Here is a 21,442-nt window from a genome sequence, read left to right as displayed (position 1 = left end):
CAAGCGCTCCCACATGCACGCGGCACTCCCTTGCTTTGTGTGTGTGTGTGTGTGTGTGTGTGTGTTTGAAATGCACTTACAAACTGCAGGAACACGTGTCCCAGTGCATGCTGGGGCTGCGGCTCGGGCTGCAGGCTGGCCTCCACGGCGGACAACACCTCTTTGTGCAGCTCCAGGATGTCCTCGATGTTCGAGAAGAGAATCTGCAAACAGGACGGTGATGTGAAGGGAAGAGGATGCAGAGGAAGCGGGAGATAACGGGAGGGAAGAGGTGACGGAAGAGAGAGACGTGGGGAAATAACATCAATCACTCAATGGACAGACTTGCTTTGCGCAGGAACTAAAAAACAGAATAAAGGATTGAAGGGAGCGTTACCTTGACATGTTCGGGTGAGAGACACTGCTGGTCGTCGGCAGTCTGTCGGATTCTGTGTAGAAAAGCCTGCAGCAGAAGGAAAAACAACATAAGTCAAGAGAAATACAAGAAAAGCCACACATCATATCGTTATCGTGAGAAAAGCTGAAGCGTTTACCATCAAACTATGACTGCACACGAAAAACAAGCCTCAGAACCAACTTTAAAAACATCGAACTAAACTGATTTTGTGTAATAAAAAAAAAAAAAGAAACTCCCGTTAGTTCTTGTAATCAAGTTTTGCATCGTTAGTTCAAAAGAAACCTTGTTTGTGAGGAAGGAAGCATATTTCCCTGAAGCAGAGCAGCAGGATTTCGCACCGTAGCATTTTCAATTCCCTGTCTGGCAGCAGACGGACTGGAGAACGCGTGTTTGGTCTAAAGCAACATTCGAGTCCTGTGTTTAAGAAAGGCTTGAAAGATTTTGACTTGCTTTTACAGACAGGCTTTTCTCATTGCAGAGTAAATAATAGTATTTTTGAGGTCAGGCTAAGAGAAGAGGCGAGTTTGGAGGACATGAACCGGAGATAAACAGAAAGCTCTCGTGGTGGGAACGCTGAAGTCAAGGTGAACTTTGTTATTAGCTTCAAGTTCACCTTGTACCTTTACAAACTGTGGTTGAAGCTTTTAAAAATAACACACCAACATTGATTTGTGTGGACTGATCAAGTAAAATGACATTATTGATTTGAGTACATTACTATTTGTGGCTTATAGTATAAAAAGTGAACTTTGAGCAACAATAGTTTCCAAGATGCAGGATTCATTTTTGCAGAACTTCATGAAAACAATCCAGTGTTCATCTGGTCCGTTCGGCCTCGTCAGCAGGTAACAAGGCAGGCTTGTGAAACCATGAACCATTCCTCGAACATACAACACCAACCAAGAAGTGGAAGTGTAGGTTCCCTATGAGGTCCGGCCTCGTGCAGAATGTATGTGGTGTTTGTTTTGAGGAAACAGTGCATGCAACGTCCGTCACATATGCATGAGCAAAAGAACACAAAAGCCTCAGAGCAAAGCGCGGCCACATGCACCATCACATACTCCGCGGTAAAAACTGCCTTTCTTGGCGAGAAGCAGATGTGTCATGGTTGTTTCGCCGTCCCTGGAGCACCGCACAACTTTCCACTCTATGACAGGACGGTTTTTTCTCTCTCTCTCTCTCTCTCTCTCTCTATCGCAGCCTGGAAGTGGCTTTCGGAGCTCATTGTGTGGATCTGCCACTCTGGAAGCTGACGCACCTGAGCGTTCAGCTGTGAGACTTCAGCAAATATAAGCGCCTCATTGTAACGGTGTCTGCACAGCCCACTTCGCCGTGATAGGCCCACGTCAAGCTCTGCCTGTGTGTTCCAGGCTGCTGGTGTGTGTGTGTGTGTGTGTGTGTGTGTGTGTGTGTGTGTGTGTGTGCGCGTGTGTGTGTGTTCCGTGCTGCCAATCAAGAGTCCTCACAAGGAAATAAAGCTGGGTGAAGAGAGGGGAAGTGAATCTGCAAACAGTTTCTTTTCTTCTCTCTTCTCCTTTTTCTCTCCTCTGGCAGCGCGTCTGATCGGCTTAACCTGGTTCAGTCTGACTTCTCGCCTCATCTGCAGACACCAGCCCCGTCTCCAGAAAGGACAAAGGCGATACGTATCCCCAAACCCACCAACAACACTGGCAGACTGCTGTTTTTCAGGGCCTGGAGTCTGAAAAATGATGGAGATGCGACAGAGGAAGGAAGCGCCGGGTACAACGTCTGGGGGACGAGGTGTTTCTGTTTTAGGCTTTTATCAGATGAGCGACAAGGTCTTCGATTTTAGAGAGTGATTCTGCAAATTGTTGAGCTCAACTCGCATCTTAGCACATCTGAAAATGCTTTGTGGAAAAAAAAACCCGCCACAGCCGCACCTTTCCATTCACCTGCATGTGGTTACCATGGTAACCAACGAGAGAACAATGAGTTTGTGCTCCTCAACTTGTTTTGGCTTTTACAGTAAATTTTTTATCGGGATGGATGATAATAATCTACAAAGCAAAAGGATCATTCAGTTGTGATTCATGCTCAGACTTGGGAGGTAAACCAGCCTCTGCAGGAGCCTGGACCTCTTCTAAACCGACTGCAGGGACAAACCTGCAAAAACCTTCACTGAAATGGACAATTTAAGCTTCTTTCTACGCTCATAATGTGTTCCAAGCTCTGTGAGGGGGGTTTAAAGAAGCCCTGCAGTAATGAAATAAACAAGGTGCGCCCTAATGCTGCAGACTGAACATAAATCACAGTCAAAGCAAAGCACGGAGAATTTGCACCCTTTGAGCCATTTTCCTGCATTTTGCATGGATAAATATAAGGAGAAATTTCACATTTTTCACCACTCTAACAGCCATTTCAATCAGATAAAAGAAAATGTGCATATTTACCAATGAAAACCATACAAATAAACCATCAGCTGAGCCTGAATACTGCAGCTTCCAGCTGAGTTTTAAATACACGACTAGAGGTAAATGACTCCAACTCAAATGCAAATATAGGCAAAGGTGGTCAGTGTGCAAACAGATCAGGACTTTATTAATCACAGCCATCAAACATTTCCAGAGCCGCCTGAAGACGTGACTGACTCTGAAGGCAAAAAGAGAGAAAACAGAGGCGGAGTTTCACATTTGAAAGACCTCAAACGTTTTGAATTTTTCCTATTGGCTTGAAGCATCTGCTTATTTCATCAAAACAAACAACAAATCGAACATCAATGGACCTCTGAAGATTTTACACTGGAATATAGAGTTTTTATCTCTTCATTCAAAACGTGACAAAACTGCAACGCAAGACTCAGTTCCTCACAAGAGCCTTTCTGAATGTCCATCTTTCTTCTCCTCTTCATATTTTGGCAGAACATAAATTACAGTCTGTCTGATTTTTTTCATTCTCATTAATATTACAGGGTCTCCAAACCGCCCTGGCATCGGGGATCTTTCACCAGTACGAGTTCTGGAATCAGAGCATCTTTAGTAATTTGATGGCGAAAAAATCCGAGCGGACGTCCAAACTCTTTCTTGGAGGCAATCTGGAGGTTTGAGAAGAGAGACGTTTTGAGCCACTGCTCTGTGCAATCACACACACACACACACACACACACAACATCAGCCTGGAGTCTGACTTACAGTAAGTCAGTGGCTGTAATGAAAGACCGAGAGTTTTAATCACACATTGGCTCTAAAGATAGAAGTCAGACGAGCAGGCAGTCAGGCAGCAACTTTATCATTTCCTCAGAGACCCGAGAGATTTTAGGAGAATTGTCTTCGCTTTTTTTTTTTTTTTTTTCTTTTAACAAGCTTTTGCGTAAATTGCACCAAAATAGAAAGCGCAGGTCGTCGGCGTGGAGCTGCCACCTCACTAATTAACAGCAGCATTAAAGGGAAGCGGTCGTCGTCCTGCTCTGGACTGGTTTTGGGAGTGGAGCTGATTGTGCTTGAGGCGTGCACTAATTAAATCTCCCATATGGCAACTTGTGCGGCGTCCACAGTGGAGGAGTCACTCATGTGAGAGATTGCTTCCCGGCGGGAGGAAGGAACCGGGGCTCTTCCTCTCAGACGGAGCAGGGGGAGCAGAGGAGGTGAAGGAAATGCAGAAAAACAGTGAAAACGAGGAGACATCCGAGTGGTTCCTCCCTGAGATCATAGACAGCCACTATCCAGACGGGATCCAGAACAAATGTGCCACACAGATGTGGAGGTCAGCGGGGGAGCTGGGGGGGGGGGGGCACTGGGAAGGTGCAACAAAGAGATCCTTTGAGTGCAGGTCTCACCCTGGGTTGTATTGGCTGTCTTCATTGTTCCATCACAAAGCACGCAGGTTTATTTGGAGAGAATGGTGGAGGCTCTGCTCCGTCACAACTCCGGAGGACGAACGCAGACCGAGCACGTCTGATTCCCCCCAAACTCAGTATCCCTGGGCGAAAACGTGTGTGTATGAGGAGAATCAGCTGCTGCCAGAGAAAAGGATCATAGGTACAATCAGAACGATGCTTCCATTTGATGGACATTAGCTCATCGTGCTTGAAAAGTAAAGAATTAGAACTGCAGAAGTAAAGAGTTACTCAACCTGGGGCTGGCTCTATTAGGGCATAAAACCTGCTAAACTGCACACAAATATCAAATAACACCATGAGTGACGCAGAGTGTAAACAAGTATATTTAAATGAGGGTTCTGTGTGTTTTATACACTGTTTACAGGAGAATGATCAGCTGTATTGCTTCTAAAAGATGCGCCCGACATTCCATATTCATGAAGCCAAACGCACTAAATCTACAGCGGGTCTTATTTTGCACGTCTGCCAGACTCCGGCGCTCCGTTAATAGAATATTAATGTCAGCGTCCACACTGTGTGCTCCTATTTTCATTCAGGCAGTCCTTCATGAGACTTTCTCTGCACTCCAAACCTGTAACTGTGTGCAAGGCGACCAGTACTCACACGACACCGTTCGATAAAAAGCTCCTACAAAGAAAAACAGAAGCAAATCAGCTTCAATATCCCCCTCAGATAGCATCAGTATTTTAATACGGGTAATAACTCCTGCCTGATCTGCATGAATAGGACGGTGAAGGCGGGGTGTCGAACATCCGAGTGACTCGAATTTTATTACAGCAGCTGCTGTTTATGATTAACTCACTATGGACTGCAGAGTTTCAGTACCTCTGGTACATATTAATAATGAGATCTGAGCGGAAACATCAGTGACTGAGAGGTGAAAACCCATTGCTGAAGCCGTATAAGCATCAAAGAGAGGGTGACTCTGTACACTCAAGGCTGAAGTCACCACGAAAGGAGGTCATTTCATTGTTTTCTATTTTTTAAAAAGGCACCGAAGAGAAACTGAAACCATTTTCACTTGTAGAAACAATGATTTATAAGGGAAAGTACTACGAGCTGTTCAAGAATGAGTACAAATAGGTTATTTTGCAACCATTTCACTGGTCTGGCCCACTCAAGGTTAAATTGCTCCATACGTTGGAGTCTTAAACACACACACACGATTACATTAGGAAATGAATGAATGCGGAAAGCTGCATTATTCCTGAAGGTAAACGGGGCCAGTTTCCAGGAGAAAACACAGTAGCCATGGGAAACACTAACTCTGCCTACTGGGGGCCGTCATTCAGTTAATTCCGTCTTAATCCGGCGTGCTGAAAGGCGGCGGGACGCGGCCGATGGCCCTTGTTTACTCCCATATCTCCATCTCAGGTGACCTTTTCTGCCTGTGCGCTGACATCGGCGTGTCGTCAGCGCGGAGCCGGCCGTGCATAATCATTGTTTATGAGGGCTCAGACAACCATGAATAATATTTAAATGAATAACGGCGATAAATAACAACCAGGCGAGTTCAGGAAAATGTCGTCATGGCTAAGCCGGGCGTGTGTAATTGTACTTTGTGAGGGATAAGACATGATGAAGAATATCTGAATGAATAACGACACTAAATAACAATCCGCCTGTCTGCGTTTGTCTCTCGGCTGCGTGGAATTGAAGCGGCTTCAGGTCGGATCTTCAGAAGGCAGATGGCGGCGTTTTGGAAGCGGCACCACCTGAAGCTACTCGCGCTGGTAAAAAAAAGATGGATCATGAATAAAAAGCAGCTGTATGCTTCAGTCTATCTGACAGGCTTCTCCTAAACAGCTCAGTTCAGACTGGATGCGGGGGGGAGGTTAACCCACCCCAACAAATACATCGAAATATAATTAACTCATCCATCAAGGTGTTAATAATAGCTGGTCCGATGGGACACACTCATTTTTTGAGATCCTTGGACTCACAGTTGTGAGTCAGGCAGGGCTCAGCTGCAGCACGTGACGCTCTGCCGCCACGAGGGCGGCGGGCGGCGGGCGGCGGGGGGAAGCTGCTCGTGACGCAGTCCCACGGGAGACCAGGAACAAAACCACGACGCTCCAAAGGAGCTGCCAAGTGCAACACTAATGCAGGATTACAGAGCTGATAGTTCAATCTGGTAAACCCAGGAAAGTCCAGCGTGCTCCACACAGGAAGCGGCTGGACGTTGAACCAAAAACAGTGACGAGTCCAGTTCCATTTATTACCATGAGCCCGAAGGAAAGAGAACGAGGCCTTGTTGTGTAACTTACACCTTTAATTCACTCAAATTTAATCAGAAAATGTCCAGAGAGCCACAGTATTGAAATAAAATTCTGTTTCTTCATGTCGTTGGCATTGAATAGTTTGCACTGCAGCGACGTGAGCAGCAGGTCTCAGAACTCTGCTCAGTAATTGTAGAGAAGCGTTGCCTGGTTTTTGGCCTTCAGACGTCTTTACACTTCAAATCCTTTCATGACAGAAAACTCACAGAAGGACGAGATTCAACGAGGACAGATATCAGGAAAAACGTCAAATATTATTAAAATTCCTGACTTAGTAGAGCCACTGCAGCAAACATGAGACTTGAGTTTGAAGACATGCTAATTAATATTAATTCAAATCAAACACGCGTGTCTCTGGACTGCTGGGGGGAAACACACAAAACATACAAAACACCCAAAATTCAAAAAGTCTCAGAACATTCTCAACTAGTTCCTTTCTAAGGATGTGGCACGTTTCAATAACGGAAAGATCCACCAAGACAGTGAGGCTGGTGTCAAATTACACTGGACGCCGCTCCTTGCGTATGGACTTTAAATTCTTACTGCTGGTCCACAGACTGGTCTTGGAGTAAGATATACAAGAAAGAACTGATCAGACTGGGACCGGTCTACGGTGTTCTCAGGACCAGAACCAAACCAAGTGAAGCAGATCTTAGTTCATATGCTCCTCACCGCTGGAACAAACCTCTGAGGTCCTACTCACTGTCGGTTTGTTCAAATTAGGACTGAAAACTTCAACTTAATCCTCCTGTTTAATTGTTTTTGTTTTCATTTAAATAGTTATTTTCATGAATGTCTCTTGTTTCTAAGATTTTGATGTAATGTTATGTGTTTCTCTGCCTTTGTGAAGCATTTTAAGTTGCTGTGTATGAATGGAGCGATACAGATAACTTCGCCTTGCTGGCAGGCCACACACTTCATTTCATCAACTCCTACAACAAACAAGCAAGATGCTTTAAGAACATACGATACACTCAAAAGCAAAACACAGGTTTAACAAAAAATACTTCAAAATCAGGGAGAAACTAGAAAGTTAAACAGAACTTAAAAAAAGCAGAGAAGAGAAAAGCAGTGAACATGCAGGTTCTCAGTCCGACAGACGGTTCCCAGAAGAAGGCTGTCGGCTCGGCTCGACTCGGCCCGGCTTGGCCCGGCTCGGCCCGGCTCGGCCCGGCAGCTTTTTGTTAGCATTTTTGCAGCCCCACGCCTCTTCCTCTGCCCTCTGCGACAAAATGTTGAACAAGGGTGTTTTCGCACTTGAACCAACAAGACTGTTGTTTTTATGTTCTGGATCTCTGGACTAAAGCTCCCGAACACACACACACACATAAACACACACACTGTGTGTTTTCAGCAGCCTTATGAGTTAATGACCCGCTGCACTGCGCAGTGTGGATTTCATAAACATAAGTAAGACAGTGAATCTGAAATCCAGCAGCTGGCGTTTGTGTGGCGGGGAGATTTCTGCACTGCATTTCTATTGGCTCCCACACTTCAAGCCCCTTGTGCACGACGTTTCAAGAGAAAACGTATCGTTGTTGCAGTTTTCATTTCAGAAAAGTTCTGCGTTTACACGGCAACGTTTTGAAAATTATGTTCATTTACACTGAAACGGCAGGAATACTGATAACTATGTAGTTTTCGCGTGGCGCCACTAGTGGGTGCTATTGATTTCTGGAATAAACAGCATCAAATGAAGATGTTTCTTAATTGAGGCTTCTTTGTCTTGACGCCCAGGCGTACACACTCAAACAGCTTTTCGTTGAAGGAATCCTTATTTCTGCCTCTTTGATTCTTTCACTGGCCGCACATGAGCTGGACTGCTCAACACTGCCCCTACAGGTCGTCAGTGGTATTGCGCTAAATCACAGCATGTCTGTACGCTCCATGAAAACGTATCAAATTACGGTACACCTGTAATGAACCACACAATGCTCTGTTCATATCCAGATGAGCAGCCAGCATAGCGTGTATTTTAACCTTAGTCTTGATGCAACATCAGCAGTGTTTGTATTTCCTGTCCAGGTCTTCTGAGTTCATCAAAACATCAGATTTTCACTGTTTTTCAAGAGTCTATTAACCACATATTTGAACTGACTGCTGCTTCATCTGGAATATGGCGATACTGTGCTGCGTGTGAAGCAATCCTCTGGAGGCGACCTCGTGGGAGACCCCATCACGCTCGGAGGGAGCGATCGTCCCAGGTTCACCGTGAGCCATTTGAGCATTGAAGGATGGAAAATAAATGCTCACACTTTGCCAAAGAGGCTTGCAGCAGCATTGTGTCTAATCTGCCCACAAAATGCTGAGTTCAGAAGTAAATCTCCCCCGTATGAGAACACTGAAAAATCAAAACATATGAGAAATGAAAACTGAAGAGGAACTTTTGTTTATTACTAAAAGATGAATTTTTACTGAAAACAGAAGTGCAATTATTTTATTAGTCATTTGTTGATCAGTTTGTAGTTTTGCTGTATTTTTATCATCCAAACAGAAGAGACATTATTGCCATCGTTGCTTCATTCTTGACATTTCAGTTATTTTGGCGCCACTGATTGTCGAAGAGAGATTATTTTAGGCCCCGTTTGCACAACAATGGGTTTTTGTTTTTTGTTGCAGAACAGTTTCACATTTGCACTTCTACACCCATTCGCACGTAGAAGGAGCACTTTTTAAAAAGCATCAACCTGGGAGCCATTTTCAAAAACTTTTTCCATTTTAACTTGACAACACTGTTGAGTCTACGGGGTCTGAGAGTTCCGTAGCTTTGGAAAAGCCAATTTCATTGTGTATTTTTGGTTATGGGGAGACACTACTTTTCTGCAAAACCGAATTTTCTGTCCATACAGAGGAGGACAGCGTTGAATGAATGAAAATTAAAGAGACGCTTTGAGTAAATTTCGAGTATCATTTTCGAATCTCAAGGAAAAGTCGACAAATGTGATTAAAAACCACTTCTACCTTTCAGCAGCCGTGCACAGTGGTTTGTTACAGACATGCTGTGAATTACATGAATCACTCTTCCTCTGCAAATACACGAGTCCTGTAAATAATCCGTATTTGAAGCGAACGTGAGCAGGCTGAGGCAAGGCCGGAGCTCCCGGCTGAGCCCAGCCGCCGTCGCAACAATTCATGTGCAAGAAAAGCCGAAGACGAGTTCAGAAACTCCAAGCTTCTGTTAGTGCAGCACGAAAACAGGAAGTGAAACAGAGCGATCGCAGAAAACAAAAGCCCGACACTCTTTCCTTAAGAGACCCCCCCCCCCCCAAAAAAAAATCATTGACAAGAATTTTGTTTCTTTTCAAGCTGATAGGAGAAGCGGCTCGGCTCAGCAGGGAGGGGCAAAAAATAAACATTCTGCAGAACGAGGCAGCGCCTCGCAACACAAAAGCAGCAGATGCCATTTCTGGGCAGGAAGTGCAGCTTTTTTTGAAAAAGGAAGTGTGTGTGACATGTTTGACTGGTCCCTCGCTCGGCTGTGTTTAAAAGTAAAGTCTGACAGCCCGACTGTGACGGACGAATCGCAAGAATCAGATCCGGATCTCGATACTTCGAAATGATCCAGACTGTGACTGCAGCAAACAACCGCGGCTATTTTAAGGTTTGATACAACATTAGTGCAATGATAACGAATGGAGAGCTATGAGCTTACTAAAATATGCTTTAGAAATGGAAAAACACCAAAGAAAATGAGAAACTACTGCACAAAACACACCAATATCAAACTTAATCAATTATACTCAAACAATAAAGTATACAGTATATATAAAGTGATGAAGGTTTTCAACACTTTTTAATGTGTAAGTGGGATGTGTGTGTTTTACCTTCAGACCTTAGTGCATTGAAAAACCCTTAGATAAGACTCCAGGGTGTGGTATTCCAATAAATGCTCTATAAAACATTAAACAGCCTCAGGCAAACCTCTTAATGTCGGGTTTTTTTACGATCTGATTCCTTGGATACTAATGACAGATGCATTCAACAAGCCGCTCATCTGGGGTAAAAGTCGCAGCATCGCCGGCTGCCGCGAGACGGAGAGGTGGGGGATCGCCGCTAAACGCTGAGGTTTATCAGAGCGAGAAGGGGTCAGACAGGAAGGTGTGAAGATACAGAGGGACCATATGCTGCTCTGAGCTCAGAGCGACAGACCTGCTGCCTCCACGTCCGCCCCGCGGCGGTGAGCGGCGTGGAAACCGTCACTGCTTTGACCAGTGCTAACGGAATACAATCTCTATTTTTCAATGCACAACAAATCAGATGCAAAGACTCTATCATCAAAGTCAGTTTCCACTGGATTCCCTGCAGATGTTCTCCAAACGGAGCACTTCGCAGAGAGATCACTTCACTGACATTTCCTCCCAAAACTGCAGGTCGGGTCAATAATCTGACGGTCAAACTTCATCACAAGAAACTTGATCAATACAAGGAAGGGAGCCAAGAGGCACGGAGCGCAGTGATGTAAGGAAATGTCACAGTTGCTAAACTCAGTGAAACCGAAGTTGCAACATGCGACTGAGTCAGACGTTCAGTCGAGTTCAAGCTGCCAAAGCTGCTACCGACGCGCGACGTTTTCCTCGAGTTCAGCCAGAGTCACGAGCCGAGCAGGACTGCATTGTGCACGCTCTTCCAGGGCGACGCTTATCCAACATGGATCGATAGGATCCCGGCTGTCACTCAGAACCCGTTTTACACAACAGCGTTTCCAGTGAAAACATCGTTTTTGCATGATGCAGGTACAATCCCTGACTGTGAGGCTGGATTGAGGCATATTGACTGTTTTTTTTTTTAGATAAGAATAACTTAAAATATGAAGAAAATCTCTTGAATAAGCTTCTTTTCTTAAAGTAATATCAGCAGACCTCTGGATGTTCTCGACACCCCCTGATGTGGAAAACATCCGTCCACGGGGGACGGAGGTGGCTGGCGTGGAGCGCTATTGATTTTTAAATGTCTCATCGCTGCATCTCCAGGACTGGTTAAAAGGGTCAGTTATGACCTTCAGCATCTGGATCACATAATAAATCCTCTTCTGCTTTAAATCACTCCTGTCATTATTCTGCTGATCAAACTGCAGCTCTATTTAGTGGTTCTCAACCTGGGATCGGATCTCTGATATGACCAGAATTATGCACACGTTAAGAAAACCATGAGAGGACACAGCAGATCTGCCTTCTGTGTTTGTGGGAGCCAGGGTTTGACTTCAGGCTAACATTTTGGCAGATCAGATTTCTCCTTGGGGGGGGGGCAATGCTCGGGGCATGTCTTAAACAAATATCAAACCCGGCTGTGTCCCTTGGTGTAAAGTGAAGCTGGTGCTGCTGGGAACCGAACCGTAGCGTCTGTTTCCAGGTACATCAGCATTCAGACGTCTCACCAGAGAGCCTGCAGGTCCAGAGCAGACTCGGACGCTTGTCAAGGATTTTCCTGGGAGCTCCTTTCAATTCGCTGCGGTTCCCACACCTTCTGAAACAGCTTTCAAACAGAGTCGCACATCCAAGCCGTTCTCTGCGAGTTCTCAGGTCAGCAGCTCTCCAGCCCTCCTCCCCCAGGAGGAAACAACAACAAGTTAAAAACAATGCGGCCATTAAGGATCTCTCTTTTTTTCTGGTGAGAGGATTGGGGTGACCAGCCACAAAGGGAGACAGGGCAGATCCAGAGAGGGAGCGGGGCCATTTCGGGGTCAGCATGGCATGAAATTGAATAAATAAATGAAGAAATCCCTCCTTTATGGGCCGAGCGCAGTGGAGCCGGAGAAAGGCCCGTGGCGTCGCCACAAAGAGGGACCCCAGCAAACCCTGGTGGACTCCTTTCTCTCTCAAGCTGTAATTCACATCCCTCAGCTCCCCCCTCGCCCTCAAACCGGTCCCCCTTCACGCCGTCCAAGAGAAACCCTTTTTGGCCGAGCCAATCACCGAAACACAAAGTCTTCTTTGAGCTTCATCCAGTCTCTCTCTCTCTCTTTTTTTTTTTTGCGCTTCCCATCTCACTCACTTCCGCTTTGAAGGACTTTAAACTTCGGGGCTCTTTGAGCTGCTCACATGGGCGGAAACTGAACAGACCACAGACTTCCTCCTCGCCAAGCCCACTTCAGCGCTTTTGTTTTAATGAATGGATGACACATACATGAGGAATATATGCAACGTACAAATTCTGCCGTCACACTTGATGCGGCTCATCTGGATTTCGCTGAATCAGCCTTGTTGGGGCAACAAAATTCAACTTTGGAAACGGTTCAACAATTCCACCATCTGCAAGTGTCGACGAGTCTGAAAAAAGAAAAACTCAAACTGCTTCATGCAATCTATCTCCACCTTACACACACACACACACACACACACACACACACACACACACACACGACTGGTGATTTTCTGCCACACAGTAACGGGAGCCGTTCACACCCGGCGCTAAAATACATCTCAGACGATCGGATCTTGAGTGGAACGCTGCGAAGGCATCGAGTTATCGTCACTCGCGCCACATCGCCACACATATTGGCTTTAAAATAAACTCAGCACCGGTCTCACATGAACAATCCTCCTGATGTAACAAGATGACGAAATCTCTGCGACCCCTGACGTGTTCCTTCGGTTAATCTGTGACGACACATTGTGTAGATTATTGTCTCTCAGATGGCTGGTTTGAACTTACTGTTCCCATGATGAAACATTCAGAATATACATACTGCTTCAATAACTCCTGTTCCTGTGCACTGCAGTCCTGTTCTGTATGTGAACACATGGAGTCAGTCGGATACAGAATGGATTCTGTTAAAATCACATTGAATTTTGCTTCCTTTTAATTACATTGCAATAAAACCACACACACACACACAGAGGGCTGCTGTCCCTCTACTTGCACATGTGCAGAAGAGCCACTTACTATTTCCACCGTCTGCACAGAGATGGAGCTGGAGTGTGTTCAGAAAGATGTGCTTCCAGCAGCTCCGAGCATTGCTGTTGGTTAAACGGAGCCACAACATGTAACAAAAGTTTGGCGTTCTCACTTCAAACTCTTCAAAGTCTAAGTTCAAAGTACAAAAATTAATGAAAAATGGCCGAAAACTCCAAACTCAGTGACTGCTGTGCTGTGAAATATTGCTGCCTTTGATGAGGTTCGAGACAAGAGAAAAAAGCATTTTTAGATGAAAACATAAATCCCAAAGCACAACAGCTTCCACACTGTGTTCTTCAGTGCATGACAAGTCATACCCTGATCGCAGTGCTTGATAGCGTTACTGCAAACTGCACGTTTGAAAAATATTCTGCAATAACACGACTGCAGTGAAGGCAGAGCGTGTTGTGTCTGAATCCCACAGATAAGAGCAGACAAAACACCAGAGTTCTCCTCAACACTGCAAAAAGATGACACAAAACCGGGAAATCTGAATCCACTCGGACAAAAGAGCCGCTTCAAATCAATCAGTGCAGAAGTATTAGCATATAGAGTGGAGAGCCGGGATCAGATCAGAAGTGGCCATCGGAGTCCACGTCTGCTGGGAGCTGTCCACGTCTGATCGGATCACACTAAACGCATTTCAGCGTCAGACGGGAAAAGGCCACGGGCTGGTTTCTGTCAATGCCACCACGAACGTGTTGGAGCGAAACAGGCGGGAGCACCAGTGAGAATGGAGACACCCCGACGTTCCTCCTGCTCCAGCCTGAAGAGGTGTGCAGCGTTACGTCTGTTTGCCGACATTTCCCCGTCACGGAGACGGTCCTTCCTCTCAGCGGCTTTCCTGTTGAGGGCTGACATGTGGTGATCTGCCGACGCCGTGGACCAGACTGCCGAGGCCATCTGGCCGTTTGGGCGCACGGTGGATTTCTTTTTTTTTTTTTCTTGTGGGGGGGGTGTATTTTGGTGCCGACAGGCGCAGAGAGCGTGGCGCTGAGTGAGCCATCAGAGACCCGGGAAGCCTCCGACAGGCCCAAACGCCAGCTCCAGGAAAGGACAGTCCAGGATACCTGCGTGCGCACATCTGGCAGAAAACATCTAAAAGCGTTTCATTCAACCCCAACTGAGAAAACCACACCTGACGTTCAGCTGGGGAGACATAAACAAGCCAGACAAACATGGAGGAAATTAAACGGTGGCGATGGAACAAATTAGGGCCTTACACGACACGATGACGGTCATCTGGCCGAGTCAGGGAGGAAGATCACAGAGATCGTTTCAAGGTTCAGACTCAAACAGTATTTACCAATCTGGTTCAGACTGCAGCTGGTTTCAGCTCGTTCTGTCTGGAAACAAAAAAAAAGGTTTTCGAAGATGTAAAAACACTCATGCGACTGACCTACATATGGTTTTAACTCAAAAACTCAAACGTTCGCTTCCACATCTAACACGGGCATGTGTGTGTTTGATCGCCACGGTGCACCTCAGCTCAGCAGAAGGCACAGCCGGGAGGGAACAGAGAGACTTTACACCGTGACGCGGCGGCGGCGGTGAAATGCGCCACCATCAAACAGCAGTTCCATTTAGTTCTATTGTCTTTAAATCATTTACCCAACCTGAAGGATCTCCTGTGAAATCACAGCTGGAGGCAACAAAAAAAAAAAAAAGTCATGTCGAAATCTGCTTTCCGAAGGTTTTCTGTCGGCGTGTGCAAACACATACACACACACACACACACACACACACACACACACACATCATCATCACACTAACAGCTCAAGCGCGCATGACTCAAGCCTTTCTTAATGCCATGTTAGTTGGCAAAAATGTCATGGCGGCGAACAAACGGCAAAACGAAGATCCCTCCGGCCCCGGGAAGCCGGACTCCTCAGCAGCTGTCAGGAGGAGTTAAGACCTGAGAGGAGCGAGCGTCTCCCGGCGCCGGGGTTAAACCGTGCAAACAGCCGCTGATCGCCACTAATTGGCTGGCAAACTAAAGTGTTTACCTTCCAGCTAATGTTTAATGAAGTGACAGTCGTGCCTGAGAAATCACGGCACAAGTCGCTGTGTTTGGTTTTTAATTGTGGGATTATTCTGTTTGCAGCAACTGATTTCTCAATCGGCTTTTTGACTCCAAACCATGATTTTTTTTTTTTTTTTTTTTTTGAACAACGTGCACTTGATTTTGCACCATAAGAGATGCTTGTGTCGATCAGACAATGCTGTCAGGTCTGATCAATTCGGTGAGCTGATTGGACCACATCAACCTCTCAGAGCAGGAAATCAGTGAAGGGGGGGTGATGTCAGCCATTTCTGTCAGAAAAAGGCAAAAATGATGCATTTTCATTTTAAATTTTGTGTAAACGAGGATGAAGGGGACTTGGGATTGGTGAAGATGCTGGTGTTCAGCAGCATGAAGCCTGTTGTGTTTCTGGTTTTTGCTCTGTCATGATGTGAGACACAACCTGGAAAGTGTGACTCGTCTTTTGGAGCATGTGGGAATAACTGATGTAGCAACAACCACTTCTAACTCTGGCATTGGTTAACATTACAACCCTGTGTGGAGTTTGCATGTTCTCCCTATGTCTCTGCGGAGTGCTTGCCTCTGTGATTTAAGCCAAATTTCAAGTGAAAACAGAATGATCTGGCCTGGGCACACTGCCTGAAGAACTGCTTCTAAGAAAAACAACTGGGGGAGCTCCTCCTCAGAGGTTTCTGAGTGTGTGTGACTCTCCTCCTTCGCTGCGTCATGTGACCTGCTTCCTGGCCGGACACCATACAGCCGGCCCTTCAGTCTGACCCGCTCTGATCCAGACAGACTTCAGCGGCCCTGAAGATAGAGAGCGCCGTGCGCTGCAGATACTGGAATCCCCTGAGGGAAATGTGCGCTTTGGATCATACTGACTCGACTTGTAATCTAACCCAGGTTTGACCAAACATCTGAAGCTCTGAGAGAAGTTGCTCAGCGGTCATTTGGTAGTCCGGCATTTCTCTATTAAGCAAATGACCTCCGACCCCGGAGAGAAGCGGCACATCTGGTTGGGTTTGAGAAAGCAAACAAACATTGTAAACCTGCCGCCTCGGTCCGTATCCCAAACTGTGAAGCTCTCGGGGGAGAGTCTGTGGCAAGTCATTCTGCAGAGATCATCCATCCATCCTGCTGCCCCGCCTCCCAGCTCGCCATCCTCACTCCTCCTCCTGCTGCACGGCCTCCCAGCTCGCCATCCTCACTCCTCCTCCTGCTGCACAGCCTCCCAGCTCGCCATCCTCACTCCTCCTCCTGCTGCACGGCCTCCCAGCTCGCCATCCTCACGCCTCCTCCTGCTGCACGGCCTCCCAGCTCGCCATCCTCCATGAGAAAGGACTTGTCACAACTTTGTCCGGGCCGTGATCTTCCGCGAGGAAAGGATCTCATGTTGCCCTGCTTTTACAATTCGGGCCAGGTGACCCAGCGGATCAGATGTCAGCGTGCTGAAAAGCACCTCGCACAGCTTCTCCCTCACAAAACTTCACTGAGCAGAAGAAAGGCCGCCGTTTTTACAGATCGGGTATTCCATCGCAGAGAACAGGTTCACTTCCTGAACTCAGGAACCCAAAACGAGCCCAGATAACAATGTTCTGAACCACTGTTCTTCATGAATTTCTCCAATGCTGTAATTTTTTGCACCCATCTCCTTCAGAGGCGATGGGTTGGGTGTTTCTCTTTTTTTTTTTTTTTAAATTAACATCATGCCTCTGGGTGTTACAGTGGTTTAGACTTGTTAAGATGAATTCTCAAAATTCCTGCTGCAGTCTTATGCCTCAAAGAGAGAGGAAAAAAAAAGGCTTATCAACACACATGACTGCAGGGAGCTTAAGCTGGAGTCTGACATCCCGGCTTCTGCCCATGAGCCTGGCACAGTCCCCGCACTGCCAGGTACCGGCTGTCCGGACCGGGCTGAAAGGCAGCACAGCGGGGACCCGGAACTCTTAATTTGCATCGTAAATCAAAAGGCGGGTCGGCGCTTTATGCGCTCACCTTCTGGGAGCAGCACATGAGCATTAATTAAGAGAGAGAAGAATCGCCCAGCGTTTGTGTGAAATGACAAACGGCCCCATGATTCATTGCATGAACGCTCCATTAATCTGCAGGTCACAAGCTATAAGACGAGACTCCGTGTTCCAACAAGCGGTGGACGTTTAAAGGCCAGTAAAAAGCAAAAGTCCTCACAAAGCCGCAGTAAGGGCGCTACCTGCTGTGAGGATGGTTTTACCCCTGCAGACCCCCCCCCCCATGTTCACTCCTATGAGATCTGTGCTTCATGTTGGGACGACTTCAGTGCGGTGGAGGCCGAAAACCACCGGCGCTGCGGCCAAGATGACAGCGAGAACCTTAAGCTATTTATACGCTGCTGCCCGGAGAAACTCGACGCTGGTGTTTCCCACATGTGTGGGGCGACTGCAGGGGAGGGGGGGGCAGAGAGGACAGAAATAAACAAAACAGAGGAAAGAGGTAGATGCAGCCAGAGGAAGCTGAACGCGGGTTTCCTGCGCCGTTTGTCGTGAGCGAGCCTGTGTGCACGTCGTCCTGTTTGCTCGGCCAGCGCTCTCAATGCGAGCTGCGAGCGAAGCAAAGAAAACTCGAGCTAAACAATCAGATCAAGAAGTGAGAACGCCGCTTTAAAAAAAAAAAAAAACCACAACACAACAGTCACTATCGTCTGTCCGTGCACGCTCACATCGGCATTAGCAGGGTAATCCAACTTGTGTGTGGCCTGAAGCAAAGGTCACGGCAGGCAGGATTTCCAGATGTTTCCTATTATCCCAGCGCGCTGCCGGGACCTTCCCGGTCACCCAACTCTTTCTCTCTTTCGATTTAAGGAGGGAGGTCAAAGAGCTGAGCCGCTCCACTGACCAAACGTTTCCACCGTCGTCTGCTCAGCAGACTCACTGCGGCCGAATATATCTGAAAACATAAATAAAGACGTGAAATGACCCTCCTTATGGTTTCAAAGGGAAATCCCTCACATCCAGCAGGTATGACTGCACTGCATTTTGTTGGCTCATGTCAGGGAAAATCCAGAGGTTCAAATAAAGCAAAAGAAAAAAAAAAAAAATCCCAACAGATCTACGATCGAACGGCCGCCGTCACCCTGAACCTGAACGAACGTGCTTCCCGGCTTCCACTGGTCCAACAGTTGATGGGTTTTAAGATTTCTGATGATAACATGACAGCAGAATCAATCCCTTTATCCTTCTTTTCACACCCCCATCCTCCTCCTCACCTCCAGCCCCCCCACAGTCCCCACACACTCGCTGGTGCCAGAAGATGAATGACATGCAGAACGCCAGATAACCATCTCTCACTGAGACGGAGGAGCAGCGGCGGCGGCGGCGGCGGCGTGCACGGGCCAGGTCTGCAGCGCAGCACAAAGGAAGGTGGAAAATAAAATCAGCTGATAAAGCCACAGAGAGCGACGTGGGCGGAGAGCTGTCACTCAGTCAGCTGCTGTTCGCTGTGGACATGAGGACAAATGCACAAAAGACAGAAAAACCAGAACCATCAGGTGTCCTCAGATCACAGGAGGCAGGGGAACACACACACACACACACACACCTTTCTGAAAATGTCTCAACTCCAGTTTTCTCAGAGTGCTCCGTCCCGGTCTCCTTGGACGGGTGGAGACACTGCTGCTGTGGACGTGCACGTGTGAGCAAACGGACAATAACAACAGCGGCTGCCTCTGACTCCCAGCCCACATTACTGGGACTTCTACAGTTGACGGTTCGCTTAAAATGTCGTGTAAACAGCGTCTGAAGTTCAGCCTCACCAGAAGGCACCCGAAAGGTCTCCTCAGCCCAGTGACGTGAGCCGAGGGAGTTCAACGCTTCATACTGAAAGGGCAAGACGACCGGAGTTCTGACAACCACAGAAAAAGTTCCACCAGTCCCAGAATGCCGCCTGGCATCCACCACAACCAGGCTGTGCTTTCAGTCTGCACGGCCGGGGAAAACACCCGGCGCCGTCCCACTCCTACGTTATCTCCATCACACAGGAAACTCGCAAATCCACCACACAAGCGAGCGGCAGAAGAGGATTCTGGGAAGTGGAGGCAATGGGGGAAGCTGAGAAACCCACAGCGCTTATCTTCAGCAGATACTTCCTTAAAGGCTTAGAAAGGCAAAAGGATTCTGCGTTGTGGCCGCTCACTCGTGCAGCCTCCCCCACCGCCGCTGCTGTAGCATCTTCACACACACACACACACACACACACACAGTCCTGAGCCTATCTGTATCTTTACTGAAACCATATGTCGAGCCAGCCAGGCTTCCCTTATCAACACTACAGTCAGCCACATGGTGACGGAGCCTCGGCCCCCTGCTGAGCGAAGACAGGCAGGCGGGCCGGTCCAACAGAGAGCATGTGGAGGGTGGAGGGGGCAGGAGAGCAGATCTGGAGAGGCCCGGCAGCGGTGGAGGGGAACTCTGAGGCTTCCTTCTCGTGTTTTGAACGCCGTCCTTCAGCACGGCGCCTCCCAGAAGCAGAGCCGGCGGACGGCGTTGAGAGCGGCACGGCGCTCCGTCCGCTCACGCTGCACCATATGTGCCCATGTGCAAAGACGGCAAATGAGGGCAATTACATGCATGTATTCCCTCCTAACGTAACACTTGTTAGAGAGGCGACGGTGAAAAGAATCGGGCTGCGTGGCGTCAGCAGATGCTAGTAAGTATTAACAAACACAAAGGTGTTGGATTTCAGAATGGGGAAAAAAAAAAAAGAAAGAAAGAAAATCACTTCAAAGCACGTTGAAGGGGATTTAACACAAAGCCGATGGTGATATCCCTGAAGCCAAACCATAAATTATTCCCATTCTGACTGCATGCAGGATGGCTCCAATCCATGTGACGACTGGAAGGAGAACGGTGGAGGACACAGCCAAATCTGTTGGACTTTATCATGATGAAAGTAGACTTTAGATCCTGGATGCCCCAAGAAAGAGCCAGAAAAACCCTGAGAAGAGGTGACGAGCCCCCTAAAGATCAGCTGGAGTCAACAGGTGCATCCAGGAGACCTGCTGCGGGTCTCTACGACCCGCTGACTTCTGGGTGATCAGTGTGAGACACCAATGCCTTCAGGACAGAAAGACATGAACCAAGATTCAAGCCACTGCTATAGAATTTATCTGCAGACGGAAAAGCTGGATCTGGAAGTAAACTGTGGATTTAGGATTTTTTTTATTTTGTTTCATCTCCACAGGGATCTGCTCACCATTGTTTTGCTGCAGCGCCGGCGGTGCTTTGATCGCAGTGTCATCGCTTGGCTGACTTTACGGCACATCTCTCATCGGAGACGAACAAATTCACAGATTCACTGCGTACCGTCTGTGCAGAATGATTTCAAGAAGTTTGAGGAAGTTATTCAGCACGTGACAGGAAAAAAAAAAAAGAGGGAAGCATGACCATGTTTGACAAATGACTGTCAGATGTTGAAACAGGAAAATTCACCGAATCATGAGAACGTTCCAAGAAACCAGGCTCTGTTTAAAAAAAAATAATAAAAGCTGAGCGTAAAACCTGATCACAGTTTGTCTGCAGGGCGTCTGAGCGAGTAACAAGATAGCTGGGTTCCCCACCAGCACGAGAGGCCAGGCTTTGTCACTCAGCCTGACCTCTGACCTCAACATGGAAAGACAGAAGGGATTTCCAGAGCAGGACGAAGATATTAATGATGAAGTGGCATGGCGGCCCGGGCGACTTCAGCCTCAGCAGGAGGCGGCAGCCACCTGCACCGTGCAGCCGGCGAGAGGACGGCGACAAGCGACAAGCGACAAGCGGAAGTGACAGAGTGAACAGCCTCCCGCAGGTGGGAGCCGTGCACGGTGGCACCGAGGCTGCAGGCTGAAAGGAGCGTGCAAAATTACCGGCAGCTTCATTCATCAGGCAGCTGATGTACAAAGAGCCAACAAGTAACTGCTGGGAAGGATTTCTGATCGGGGAGAGAGAGGAGGCGTGGCGGCGGCGAGGCTCATGAATGTC

The 21,442-nt window shown here is 47.4% G+C and overlaps 1 protein-coding gene across 2 annotated transcripts in view; it reads right to left on the bottom strand.

Annotated features, from left to right (window-relative positions):
• The window catches only part of prex1 (phosphatidylinositol-3,4,5-trisphosphate-dependent Rac exchange factor 1), an 87,845-nt gene that overhangs the window by 65,575 nt on the left and 828 nt on the right, over window positions 1-21,442 (bottom strand). For both annotated transcript variants that reach the window (XM_030118754.1, XM_030118755.1), the window contains exons 2-3: window positions 377-442; window positions 81-203 (exon numbers count right to left, since the gene is read on the bottom strand). In XM_030118754.1, coding sequence (XP_029974614.1) covers window positions 81-203; window positions 377-442 — 189 coding nt within the window. The remainder of the gene's footprint in view (window positions 1-80; window positions 204-376; window positions 443-21,442) is intronic.

This window comes from Salarias fasciatus, chromosome 20 (genome assembly GCF_902148845.1).
Source record: "Salarias fasciatus chromosome 20, fSalaFa1.1, whole genome shotgun sequence".
Classification (NCBI taxonomy): Eukaryota; Metazoa; Chordata; class Actinopteri; order Blenniiformes; family Blenniidae; genus Salarias; species Salarias fasciatus.
This window is presented reverse-complemented; position numbering and strand designations above follow the sequence as displayed.